Source organism: Amphiura filiformis, chromosome 10 (genome assembly GCF_039555335.1).
Source record: "Amphiura filiformis chromosome 10, Afil_fr2py, whole genome shotgun sequence".
NCBI lineage: Eukaryota > Metazoa > Echinodermata > Ophiuroidea > Amphilepidida > Amphiuridae > Amphiura > Amphiura filiformis.
Genome location: NC_092637.1, coordinates 33454370 through 33468377, shown reverse-complemented (window position 1 = coordinate 33468377; position 14008 = coordinate 33454370). Strand labels below are relative to the sequence as shown.

Below are 14008 nucleotides of genomic sequence, written 5' to 3'. Positions count from 1 at the left end.
AGTTATGGTCCCTGTAGATAAGGTGGGCGGAATGCAGTTGTCGCTGATCATCAACAGTACATGTGACTTGCAATTAATTTCCATTTCCATGTATCTTCAAAGATACATTTACACTGTCATCATGTTTTCAATATGTTGCTAAATAATTTTTATATATTTTGTTCTGTATTACCCTTTTTTAGGGTAGCAGTTCAAGAAGGAAAATCAAGATCCGCAAAAATGTTACATGCTTATTTAATATGTCCAGGAATTGAGAATCATAATGTTACATACATGCACAGGTGTCATCAACGACCGTGTTAATATAGTATGTTTCCTATAAAATAGTAATAATAATAATAATATATAATAATAATAATAATAATAATAATAATAATAACAAACAATGATATTGATAACAAATCTATGACAAACATGATATTTTCAGGCACACATAGGGCCTACTGCATTTACAACTTGTCCAATTGAAGTCATGGAAAGATAATTCTACTTTAACAATTGGGCTTAAATCTTTTGCTATACAGAATGCTAAACAAAATTATGAATTATTTGGGGAAGAAATTATGTTTTAATCAACTTAGGAATACCATCTAATCATCTATACCAGTTGGGAAATAGTTTGTTCTATTAGATGTCATAGCAGATATGTACATTTTGTGTGTAAAACAAAACTTAGGCTCTTAACTGGGCATTATGAGATTTCACACAAATTGTGCACTTAATTTTAGTTTTAGCATGTACTCAGTACTAATAGGCTGTATAGTTATGGGGAGGGTCAAATGGGTGGGGGCAAGTATTGTTTTGGTTGTAGCCCCTTTTAAATAAAACTCTCTAAAATGGCTGAGGAAAACAATTAAATATACATGTATATGTGCTCGCAATATATGTCTAGACCATTTTAGGTTTGCAAATTGGGATCCTAAATATTTGGCATGTGCAATTGGGGAATTTTTTTTGCAGGCCTGGAGGGGGAGACAAACAATTTTTGGGTGGGCCAAGAGGGGGGAAGCAATTTTTGATACGCTGCTTGTAAATTTTACCACCTGGCTCATAATTATTGCAAAGCCCCTAATTAGCATCTGCAATAGCTTTAATTAGTGTATTTTATGAAAAATGTTATCTACTATTCTTGGATTCAGACATTCCCCACAAATTTCAATTGGAGATAAAGCTAAACCCAATGCTTCACAATGTGTCTCTTATTTCCAATTTTATATTTTAAAAATTACTGCTTGGTAGGCTTTCTGAGAATTCAATCTATCAAAATTAAGCTATATTTTCATGAGAAATCTCTCAGAGCCACTGTGTATTTTTACTCCGGTTTCTTGCAGCATTTTAAAATGACTAATGGATCATGCACAAAATTGAGAAGCTATGCCAGTTATCATATTATTATTATTATTTATTATTATTATTATTATTATTATTATTATTATTATTATTATTATTATTAATTTTTTATGTAAATATTATTATTATTATATGAATTGCATGGATTAAAGCTGCTCTGCCCACATGTGGGCCAGATGACAATCATGAGCTGGAAGATCTGCTTTGGAGTGGCCTATGGCCTGGATCTATTAAAGACACCAAGTATGTGTTTCAAATGGACCTAATACGATGGTTTGACACTCTCTGCAAATATATGCCTGGAACCTCTCTTAGTGCTTTTGCCCAAGCCTTACAAGCTTTTGGACCATGGGTAAGATCATACAAATTTGAAACATAAAGTAAAACAAGATACTGTATTACATCTGTTTGAATGTTTCAGATGTTTTTTTTTATGTTTTCCTGTTTCTATGTGTATGTGCAGGACTGCAGGTGAGACGAATGCCATTTTGTGTAATGTGTTTCATTTTTACACTTGGTCATGATTTTTACTAGTTGTGTGTACTACATAGTCTTGATCTATTTTTTCCCTTTCTGTCTTTTCTGTTATCCACTGTAATCATCATGTGGGCAATGCCATTATTGTATTTTTCCTTGTTTAGGCCTACGGGTATTTTCAAAATGTCACTTGTTAACATTGTGATATATCTGTGGAATTGACTCTCAAGGGGACACTATCACTATGCCAGAATCATTGATCGTGGCACACTGTGCACTCTCATAAATGCATTATATTAGGGCCTTGTGTCCTGAACTCACCACCCTTAGCGTTACGTCACAATATTGTGAATTTTTACACCAATCGAGTTTCTAATTAGATTATCTCCACAATTATTAATCCTAAACTAGCAAAAGTATACATATTTGGAAAGCTGAAGGCATAAGCAATTCAAATATATACATTTCAACTCATTATACAGGATGATCTTTAAGTTATACAGGGTGGAATAAAAAGATTCGGATAAAAATGGGTTACTTAATGCATTGCTTATTACCAACTTGCAGTAATAAACTGGAAGTAAACAACATTCATATGGTTAGAGGATAGGGGGAGTTCACTGACTTTGTAAAAAAACAAAATCACAGCTGTTTGGTAATCTCGGAATACAGGGTGTCCCAAAGTATGTTGGAATTTTTTTACAATTCAACATATTTTGAACTGAAACATTTTGCCCCTAACCCATACATAAAAAGGAAGACCATATTTAGATTACTCATCAAATTTTGCTTCAGAAAATCTATACTTTGACTATAGTAGGGGGGGGTAGATAAATTTCCACAAATCCTGTAACTCTTTAAGTGTTCTAGCGATACGCTCTGATACTCCTCCACATAATGGATTACTTAGAAGTTTAATTACTTAGTATATTCTATATATCTACGTCAAGTCACCGGTACTAGCTTTGAAGTTCAGCGTGTGCTGCATTGGCTTTAGCGTGGTTTCTTACGTGTACATATGCGGCACCTTAATCGCGTGGTAAAAGTATGTACATCATACATGTACACGCACCAAGTAACGCTAAGCTAATTCAGAACAAGCTGAATTTCAAAGCTAGTGCCAGTGACTGGAGGTAGATATATCGAGTATAGTTTGTCTTCTGCTTAAGGGTATCCATCTGCTATTGAACTTTTTCAATACAATATAGCTGCAGTTACTTAGAACTTTCTTCCTCTTTCTTGACTTAACATGAAGTATTTTTCTGCTCCTTACAGGACTTGCCCATAAACCGGACTGTATTAGCAAAGGTGCTGCGCGAGTACAGGTACTCCATGAGGCGCCTCGACCAGGCAAGGCAATTTGATGCCATGAAATGTCCCCCATGCGCCAAGTATCAACACTCGGCACATGTTGATGGGAATTTTAAGCTATACAGATACAAGAAAGTGCCAAGGTAATTTGACAGCACTCTCACTTATTTCTCTCTAGTTTTGCTCCTTGCATGTATTAAAGCTGTGCCAAGTGAAATATGCACTGATGTCATTGACAGAACTGGAAGGAATGGGGTATACTGGTTTTGGTGAAACATCTTGTTTTTGCATGCATGATATACCTGCTTATGTATCCAGGTACCTTGCAACATGTAAATTGTAGTTTGTACTCTGAAACTCAACTCTTGATTTCACATTATTGCATTAAACTACACAGGAGCTCATGAGGTAAACAATTATGGGGACAGAGTTCATTAAATTACAACACTGGGAATGAAGACCCTGTGGGTCATTGGTCAGCTTAATTTATCAAATAACAAGTGAAGACCATCTTAGCAAAATGAGAGCAATTTAAATTTTTGACTCATGTAGAGTCAAAATTTTGACTTTTGATGTTTTTTTCCTATAACTTCAAACAGTACGTCACAGATATATATGTACCTTGCTGAATTATTATGAATTGGGTATTTTTAACACAATATAAGCACTTTCCATTTGTGTGTATTGTTTGTTTGGTTGTTGATTCCTGGTCTATTAAAAAAATAGATCACATGTTATAAGAAGCTACATGCCCAAATTCATCCCTTTGTCAACTGTGTCCCATTTTGATGACATTATTGGTTACCCTGCATTAGTATGACCCTTGTATAATTACATCCATGAGGTTAGTGGTCAATTTACAATAATCTGTTTGCACTGGTGCATATATTTACCATCTGACCAAGCTCTTTATGTGACATAATGCAACACAAGGTTCATATCACTGTCACAGCCACTGCATTTGGCAGGGCACTTGGGTAGGCCCAGTCATAGCATGGCAGATGCAGTATTTTATTCTGATAAACAAAGAATAAAACCTTTAGTTTTATTGCAAGAGTTCAGTCAGAAATGTAAAAACAGACAGGGGCGATTTCAAGTCAACAAAATCCAAGCAAGGTCTAAATGCAAAAGATTGTTATTCAATTTACTATGATAACATGAGGTACAGCGTGCAGAACTGCTTTTCTTATGTAATGACCATCTGCCTTTATTTGTTACCACCAAGAGTCAAGAAGCTCTAAAACTGATTTATTTTCATTGCATAATATTAAATTTTTCAATTTGTTTCTTTTGTGCAATAAGTGCAACAATGAAAAATAAGAGAAACATACAAAGTAATAAAGAAAAATAAATCACAAAATAAAGGTGTACTTGTTGTGTTCAACTTTCATTGAGCGATATTTTCATGGTTAGCCAGATAGTCACTCTTGCTAGACGCCCCTGTCATTTTGGGTTCATAAGTTAAGAAATAAAACTGAAAAAATGATATTGTTTTGTTGTACATGTACCATATAATATGCGGTTCATTTTCTACATGTAACCTTTTTATGGGACACCTTGTACATGTAAACCATAACCATGTTATACATTGAACTTATCCAAGATTTCTCAAGTTTTGTTGACATTTGTTTTCTCTCTTTAATAGAGGTGCACGAACTTCTCTACATGATGGAGTGTTTGTCGTACCTGATGAAGATGTCGATTTGCACATGAAAGATGTTTACTCACCAGGACAAGTAAGATGCATTCCAAATTTGTGTACTAAGAAATTTAAGTGACCATTATTTGTAAAATATGTTATTTTATTTATAAAATATGTAATTTGTTTACAAAACTTTAATACTGGATTTGACGAAAGAGCAACAGATATTTCTTTTACTGACTTGGTACATGGAGTCAGGGCCCAAGGGCCCACAGCCAAAGAAATTCAGTCTGGGCCCACTGCATGAAAATCTTCATTATTATTCAAATATTTCAACTTTTTGGGCAGTTACACAGGCCCTGAAAATGTCAGATCCAAGAGCCCAAATGGCCCAATGATTTTACTGCATAGATGCATAGAGTAAACATTGGGTGAGGGTTGACTTAGTATAAGTTTTTTTTATATTTGTGCAGTAAGGGTAATGCTACATAATTTCTTAAGCATGCTTTGTCCTTAGTGTAAGAGAGAACTGAATACTAATAGGATTAGAGTTAGGGTTAGGATATAGGGTTAGGGTAAGGGTTAGGGTAGGATTAGGGTTAGGATTAGAGTTGGGATTTGTTTGGTGTTCTCTTATACGAAGGATACACTGCTTCAGTGAATGTCGATCTCTTCGACACAATGGCCTTTGGGTGTATTGGCACATAAAAGATGTCAGCATAAGTAAGGGCAGAGGTCATGTACAGGTCACATGATGGATGTCAATTGATAAGATCATTGCTAAATAGGGCACAAAATCAAATCAAATTTATTTATTTCAAAATATAAAAATTGTACACCAAAACAAACAGCAAACAAAAGAGACAATATGGAGGAGTTGACCGGAAGGCCAATGAGGCCTGAATAAACCAACCCCTAAACAAAATTTGTTGCAAAAATAACAAAAACAAATCATCACATGAGATCTAACATGCAAGGCCAATAAGACAAGACAGACAGTACCCAGAAAAAAATGAAAGAAAAAAAGTTATTCATAAACTGAAATCATAGTTCGTTTAAGCTGATTACGAAAATGTTTAACTGATTTGCAAGTCTTTGCTTTTTTATATATACTGTTTCAAAAAGTGGGCCCAGTAGCTCGGATGGAATGATCAGATTATTTGTCAAGTTGAGATCATTTACATGTATTGTCTGGTAGCCGTGTATGTCAGAGTGCTTTGTAAAATAACCATTAAATAAATCAAGCAAATCATTCATAGAATATCTATACATAAATACGCCCAGTTCGGGTGAGTACTTATCTTAACAGTTAGTAGGTTATATTTTGCAAATAAGGGTCCTGAATGACTTCTGTAATGACTATATGACACTGTTCTAATTGCCCACTTTCGTAATTTAACAACAAGTTTATCAAGATAAGTTTTACAGGTACTTCCCCAAATAAGTATTCCATAGTTGTAAAATATGTTCTGGAACATAGTGTTTTAATTTGTTCATGACACCAATATTTTGTGCTAAAGCTAAATATCTGGCCATTGTTATATCCACTGTGCATGCTCTTTGGAACAGTGTTTATTGTTTATTAATTTTAATATGAATAATTAAATTCAGACCAAACTTATAGGGAATGCTAGATGCTTGAAATCGGGTGAAGCCATCAGTCATAGATGAAATATTACTTCACTGTAACATGTGCGCCAGTGTACTGCAAAGAAAGGTGTTGCTAGTTGTTTAATATTTTACTCTCTATTTTGTTATGTCTATAAATAGTTAGCAGACAACAAGTGTGGGGATACGTGTGGAAAGCTGCGCGGGCACAGAACACTACCAAAGCTAAACAGGATGAAACAGGCTTGGCTGTTGCCGGATGTCGCCATACATTGGCCCAAAAGGCAGTAAATATGTTCCGCGGTGAAATGTATGGCTATCCTCATTTTCTACACACCAGCTTCATGCTGCAAGAAGGAGTGCAGTTCATGTGGCAGGATGTAATCTGTAAATATTGGCCGTGGGCTAAAAAGCAACAACAGAAACCAGAGTATGCCAGGGGGACAACAGCAATGAAGCCTGCCCTCTCAGTCATGCATGCGAAAGCACATGCCTGGGACTGTCAGGTGAGTTAACTTACTCCACGTGGTGACAATGTCTGACACTATAATTGAAACTTGCAGTATATTGCCAGGTCTTATTTTGGGGTAAGACCTTAAGAGGTGGACATATTATTTTTCTTTATTACCCCACCAACAAGCACTTATTACTAGGTAGTTATTGAAATGTATACATGAATAGAAATAGTTGAGATAAACAAATGAGAGCATCATCAAAGAGTAGGCCTACACAGATCAGTAGGTCCTCTTGTTCATGGGTTAAAACCAGTGTGTTCAGTGTTTTGCTTGAGACAAGGTAAATGTTTCATAAACACTTGATGATTAGCATAATTATGTGCTTACTATCAAGCGCTTTTGAAAACATGAAATTGTACCAAAGTCCGGCGCTTTACCAATTGAGCTAATGGGGTTGAGACCAAACATTTGCAGGTTTACCTGTTCGTATATGTGTATCGATGATTTGCTCAGTTATAGAGTTTTAACGGTAACAGGCACCCATAAGAAGAAACACATTTTTTTTTAAATATCAAATAGAAATGTTACAAGTCATTGTGTTGTTTAAGTGATAAATTTATATAATGTACATCACATTAAATACTTCTTAAATTTATATTTGTATTGAAATGAACAATTTCCTGGTGAAATGACAATTAGTGTTCTAAATTTTGCCTTTTAAAGGACACTTATCAATTTATGTTCTTGCTACCCAACAGGTCAAATGGGGTGGCCGATACCAAGAAGATGCAGGCATGGGCACAGGTGAAGAAATGGAACAGCTATTCAGCTACTTATCAAGGTTGAATTCTACGACAAAGAACATGTCTGCTGCAAGTAAGTGCATACTGTTTTAATAAAGTTCAACCTACTGCATAATTCTCTGAGCCTTTTTATACATCTACATGTATTTTAAGTTTATTACATGAAAAACTGCCCATATTGTTGGGTGCTTTTTATTTAAAATATGTTTGAGCAGGGCTGTATCAAAAAAAGTTGTGATTTCACATTTTGAACACAACACACGGGCCTAACATATTCCTGTTGTAGGTAGCTGATTGGGGTATTTTTACGGGACAGGCGAGTGTAGCCAACAATCAGGCTTATTACCCTGATCGGAGCCGATTGTAAAAAGGTCTTTCATCATGGATCTTCTGCCTGGCCTTTATCAGATGAGCCTCAGGGAGAGCTGATAATTTTTTTTTTGTCCTACAGGGAATTGAAGCAAAGACTGCTTGCACCAAAGGTAAAGACATGAACCAGTATGTCACATGACTCCCCTATACATACTATTGGTTGTGCTACCACCAATAGTATTTTCATATAAAAAATAATATTTCAAGATATTAGTGCTGCCATGGGAAGAAATTTTTACTCACATTTGGACAATCCTAACATATCCATTTAACATTGTTAAACAACACAATAACAAAATTGCCTATCAAATAACTACACATAATTATGCATTATGTATTTTCCATCACCATGCAAAATACAAGAGCAAAGGGGTTGGAAGGAATGAAAAAATGCAGATTGTGCAATGTTATATTACTTTACACCTACATACTGCTTGCAAAATCATCCAAATGGTATGCTTACTCTACTTCTAAGATGACACTCCATGTGAAAGAACAAGATATGCCTACAGCAGTATCAGTTTATGTAATTAAGAATTTAGATAAATGGCTAAAAGAATGTTTTTATGGTCACATATTTTAAGATCAAGGATGATATTTTATCTTTGCAGTTTCAAATCCCATTATTTCACTATGAAACTTGTACAGAGTTTTGTCAATTGCCCTCTGGTAGCAGAAACTGATAACTCCATTTTTCAGGATTGTATGACTCAAGCCCATTCTATATTTATGGTTTTCAATTAATTGTACACAATTTTGGTGCTACTGTTGTTAAAAAGTACACAGATGTGTTTATAGCACCATATGTTATGTTATGAAAAGTTCCAGGTGCACCAATGGGTGTCTCGTTGTTCTTGATTTGTGACTACCTGTAATGATGGAAGTCATGTACAGAAAGTAATTATATGTACCAAACAATGGGATCAAACCCCATTGTTGTTTTATTGCTATGCAGATGACACCCAATGCAAAGTGAAGAATTTTCATCAATCTGAAGTATTTACTGATTATCTGGATCAGGACATTTAGTTTACCAGAAAAGGAGAAAAACAATTGGTTTCTTAAAGCCATATATTGTAATATTTCCATAAGAAATAGAATTGCATTTTTTTGTCCATAGAATGTTATTTGTCACTGTCGGATATAGACTCGCATCCAAAACCCCAGTTTTTAATTATCAGTTTTTTATTTGTTTCCTTGTTATTTATTTTTTTCCTCCACTGTCAGAGTCGATACCATAACAGAACATGTATTTTCTGGAATACAAGAAAGATCTTAATAATGTCAGCACAGTTGTGCAAACAAGCACATAGATGTAAGTGTTGATATTGATAATGATAATAAATGTTTTATTTGATTAGATGTCATTCAAGATTTTTTTTTAATTTTTCCTCATAGACAGATGGTTTTAATTGCAAATCTGACAGTGCACAGTTGTAAAACTTGCTCTCAATAAGGTGGTTAACAAATGTGACCAATCATGGGCAAGTGCATATTGACAGAGTATTATGTGTCAAAGGTGTAAAATGCCCAATTAAATGAAAAAAAATGACTGGTACAACTGAATATATGAATACAAAACCCACCCAAGTCCGTGGGAGGTGATTTTGAGAGAAAAACCTGTGTATCATTTTAATTCCTTCAGTTGTATTTACCTGGTCAATATGGTAAGTTTTACCTGCAAATGAGTGGGTTAAACTGTATTAAGTATGACGATTAGCATTTGAGGGACTTTGTGGGGTTCATTTTAAATTCTGGACTTGGGTGGTTTTTTAATCATATACAAAGACAACACTGTTGGAATGAGATTACCACTAGTAAGATAATTCAAAATAAAGCACACAGGTATGTATAATGTTGATAAGCATTCTGCCGTGTAATATAAACCACACTTTCCTTTATTAAACCCATTTTTTTCTTCAGAAGTCACTCTCCAGCAATGAATGTGTTACAAGCAGACTTTTATACATACTGGATTTCAATCAAAGTGTTACAAGACTCAAATCATGGACTTGGGTGATTCTTTCATACATGCTATTTTTCACATGCCCAATAGACACAGAGGATGAATTTGAGTTGTTTTTTTTACATTTGACAGGCCTATGTATAGCAACAATTTCCCATGCTTAACTCAATTTGGCCACAGCATGGACTTGGGTGGGTTTTGTATTCATATATTCAATTATTAGGAATACTTCTCTTTTTTCTGGGTGGGTGAATCAAGGAATTAAAGGAACACTACGGCAAACACAACATTATGCCTTATATGTTAGCAAGTTAATTATCAAGCACAAATTGCATGGTTTTATTTGAAACAATTGCTCATATTGACCATAAAAATGAATTAATACACCCGTCTCTCAACACGCGATATTCAAAATTTCCGGGCACCGAATCTAGTGCAATGACGTCCCAGTAATACAATGAAGGCTGGCAACAATTGAGCACAAATAACCATGCCACTAGAAAACTTCGATGGGGAATTTTGAATATTACAGGTTGCTTGAACAGTTGGTTTTCATTCATTTTATGGTCAATATGAGTTTGCTTTAAATAAAACCATGTGAATGTGCTTGATAATTATTTTTCTAACATATATGGATAATGTTGTGATTAACGGAACTTCCTTTAATACATATCACCTAAATAAACAAAGAATTAAGTAGAAATTAGGGAAGAAATATCCAACTCCTTGGGATTTTATTATTATTATTACCAGGCCAGATGGCTCAGCCTGGTCCAGTGGGTTTTATCCCAAGAATATCCTGGTTGTTGTGTTGTCTGAATGAATGTTCATGTAGACACTGACTAACCGGTAAAAGCATATTTCAATTGCTCTCATTTCTTTATGATGTAACTTGTACACATGTCCATGAGTAAACAGATATTATAGGCAAGTTATGTTTGAGTTCAAGTTCAAGTAATGCTTGAGAAATCTGTACCAAAAATGGTTAGAAAATGCTCAGTTTTGCCTACAAAACCATAAAAAGCCTGATTTTTACCCAAATTACAAATATTTTTGGTGAAGTTAAAATTATTTAAAAAAATTACTCAAAATTCAAAAAAAATTAACTCAAGAATTTTTTTGTTACGGTGACTGAAGAAATTTGGGCAAAAAAACCTGTTTGGGGTGATTTTTGCCAAAAAATGAGCATATTTGCCCAAATCTGACCTCACAGTTGGATTCATGCAGCAAGTCATATCCATTCTAAATAATGTATACTTTTATATACTTTAGACCAACAATTTGGAAGTTATAAGACCCCAACGTTTCCATAATTCCAGGGTTAATTATTAAGCAATATAATATGGTAAAACAATGGTACACAATGAAGTTGAATTTACTCAAATATGAAATTGTGTCTTATTTAAGGCATTGGTAAAATTCACATAAACTTTATCATAGAAGACTACTTTAACTAGTACCGTAGTATGTGCTGTTAACTAACTAGTCATGTTGGTGAGGTGTTAATGTGCCAAATTTGTTTTTGGTGTTATTGTTTTAATTGAATACTCAGGTGGAAAAAGGAATGGATAAAGCTGAGCAGCAGTGGGAGGAATTTTGGGCTGCCAATGGAAACAGATACAGCAGGACAGATATTGAAAGTTGGCATGCTGACATTGTCAATATAGCCAAAGGTAATTGATATGACGGCGTTCAAGATCTTGCTACCATTTGGGAGCCAAAATGGTTTGAACATTAAGTTACTGATACTATGGACAAAGGAACTTTTTCTATGGTGAAATTTTATGCAGATTATGAATCTGTAATCAAATACATTACCATTCAGGCAAAATTGAAGATGAACTTATTAAGCAACTATTTTGGACACAACAAATTTGCATTTTCATCTCAAAAGCTTGTTTGGTTTTTTGAGTTTGATTTTCTTTTTTGCCAAATACATGTACCAATACTTTTTACATGCCTCCAAAAATTAAGAAGTGTAGGGACACATTTTAGTTGATAACCTAAAAAATGATGAAACTAGTTAGTTTAAATTTAATACCAGCACAGCATATTAAATTTTATGAATGTCAGAACCTGGAATTTTACCATAACTGGCCAATTTTCAGAGAATCATTTGTCACAGGGACTCCCAAATTTTGGGTAAACATTACGAAAATATTTATCAAGTTATATGTATACTTAAAGTGATTGTTTTAACGGAATAACCCTATTATTGTCCAAAAAATTTAAATCATTAAATAAACAATGTTTAAAGGTTTAATAGGTGCAATAACATATTTGAAATCTACTGGGGAAAATTGTCACCAAATAAACCCCATTTTTGGCCAAAAGACCCAAAATGTTTTCCTCAAAACACATGAGATGTCTGGTTTATAGTTCCAAATAATGCATCTACACTTTACTCCCTAACCCAACTTTATCACTGTTTTCATACTTAAATACTTTTTACACACTTTTGGCCCCCAACTGGTGCCAAGATCTTGAATGCTTGACATATAGCAAGAGAGGAAAGAGAAAGTGACATTCTGGCAATGAAAGAGAAAATCGGAAAGGAAAATGAAGGGGTAAGGAGTCTGTTGTTCACCAAAATTTACCCAAAGCATGGCCAAATAGTATAAAACCCAATTTTGGCTTGCTACATATGCACATTGTCCAAATGAAATTCTTATCTGAAAGCTCAAAGACTTAACATGTAACAGTCTCTTTGGAACATCATATAAATATTTAACTGGCAGATATTACCGAATCAGGATGATGCTACCAGGATTTTTTCCTCAACATTTTATTTTGCTCCCTTGACCAAGAAAGCAGGCTATGCCCCTGATGACATTATGTAACTATAGCAATGATATGAGCGCTCTCAAAATGCTGTAACATTTGCAAGATTTGACTGATAGATTCACAGTGATAAAATATTGTTAAGTACAAGTGATATTTTCAATCACCAAGTATATCATGGTTGATCTGACCTGTGTGTTTCATCAATATCTATACAACAATATAACTTTGCAAAAATCAGTTGAAAAAAGCTTGCAAATAAAGTAGCAGATGAACTTTATATTTCTTATTCCAGGTAATTCGATCTCTCAGATGAAACTGACACTGGCAGTGCCGCCGAGTTTTTCTTTGTAGCACAAAGGTTGAAAGAAAGTAAATCTCGGCACCACACAACATCGCCAAGCGACAGGTTATCTCTCTTTGACAGGAACAACCCTTCTTTTCTCTGAAGCAAGAAAGCATACTTCAGATAAACAAATGCTGCTTTCCAGAGGAAAGAAGACATGTTGAAAATCCTGCAAGAGAGTGATCCATTTTCTCTCTGAGGAGGAGATATTTGAAGAAGGCAAGAGGCAGGTTGCAGATGTTAGAAGCAGCGTGCTCCTCCAACAGGAGATTGAGGTTACCTGCTATGGCATAGAGAAGAGAAAGGTAGCACGGAGCAAAGAAGCTGGTGAGGAAACTGTACTTATTTTAGGTCGTCAGAAGGAAGATAACTTATGGCATCACAGGTCGTGTGTAAGGGTGTCAAATCTGAGTGGTACTCACCAATGTGTAAATTCTACTATATGGGATCTTACATGTATCGGTGGTGGGCAGTTTATATATAGAGGTCAAGCGGTCATTTGAGGTCAACTTGTAAAATAACATTATGTAAGATTTTTTGGCTAAAATTTTGTCTCATATGAACAGTTTAAATCATATTTCAACCAAACTTGATTCATAGCTGCATTATGGGTATTACATTTATTGTTGATATGCATGGTCACACGCATGTCAACGGTCATTTGAGGTGAACTTAAAAATAGGCTGAAAATTATAAAGCTGGTCTCACATGAACAAACAGATCCAATTGCAACCATTATTATGTGTAAATATAGGCTCATTTGATCCAATTTTATATCAAACATGGAACCATAGCTGCACAACCGAGAACTTCACTTGAAGGCCACATGTACTGGTTTCAATAGTCATTGAGGTCAACTAAAATAAAGTGGAAATTAAAACCAAAATCCCTGTTTTT

General features: G+C 34.7%; 1 protein-coding gene across 1 annotated transcript in view; it reads left to right on the top strand.

Annotated features, from left to right (window-relative positions):
* Positions 1 to 13614, top strand: part of LOC140161810 (uncharacterized) — a 29681-nt gene extending 16067 nt beyond the window's left edge. Inside the window, exons 5-13 of the mRNA XM_072185107.1 lie at positions 1503 to 1702; positions 3103 to 3281; positions 4784 to 4896; positions 6551 to 6894; positions 7602 to 7719; positions 10738 to 10760; positions 11537 to 11657; positions 12487 to 12551; positions 13312 to 13614. Coding sequence (XP_072041208.1) covers positions 1503 to 1702; positions 3103 to 3281; positions 4784 to 4896; positions 6551 to 6894; positions 7602 to 7719; positions 10738 to 10760; positions 11537 to 11657; positions 12487 to 12551; positions 13312 to 13614 — 1466 coding nt within the window. The remainder of the gene's footprint in view (positions 1 to 1502; positions 1703 to 3102; positions 3282 to 4783; positions 4897 to 6550; positions 6895 to 7601; positions 7720 to 10737; positions 10761 to 11536; positions 11658 to 12486; positions 12552 to 13311) is intronic.
* Positions 13615 to 14008: the final 394 nt, after the last annotated feature.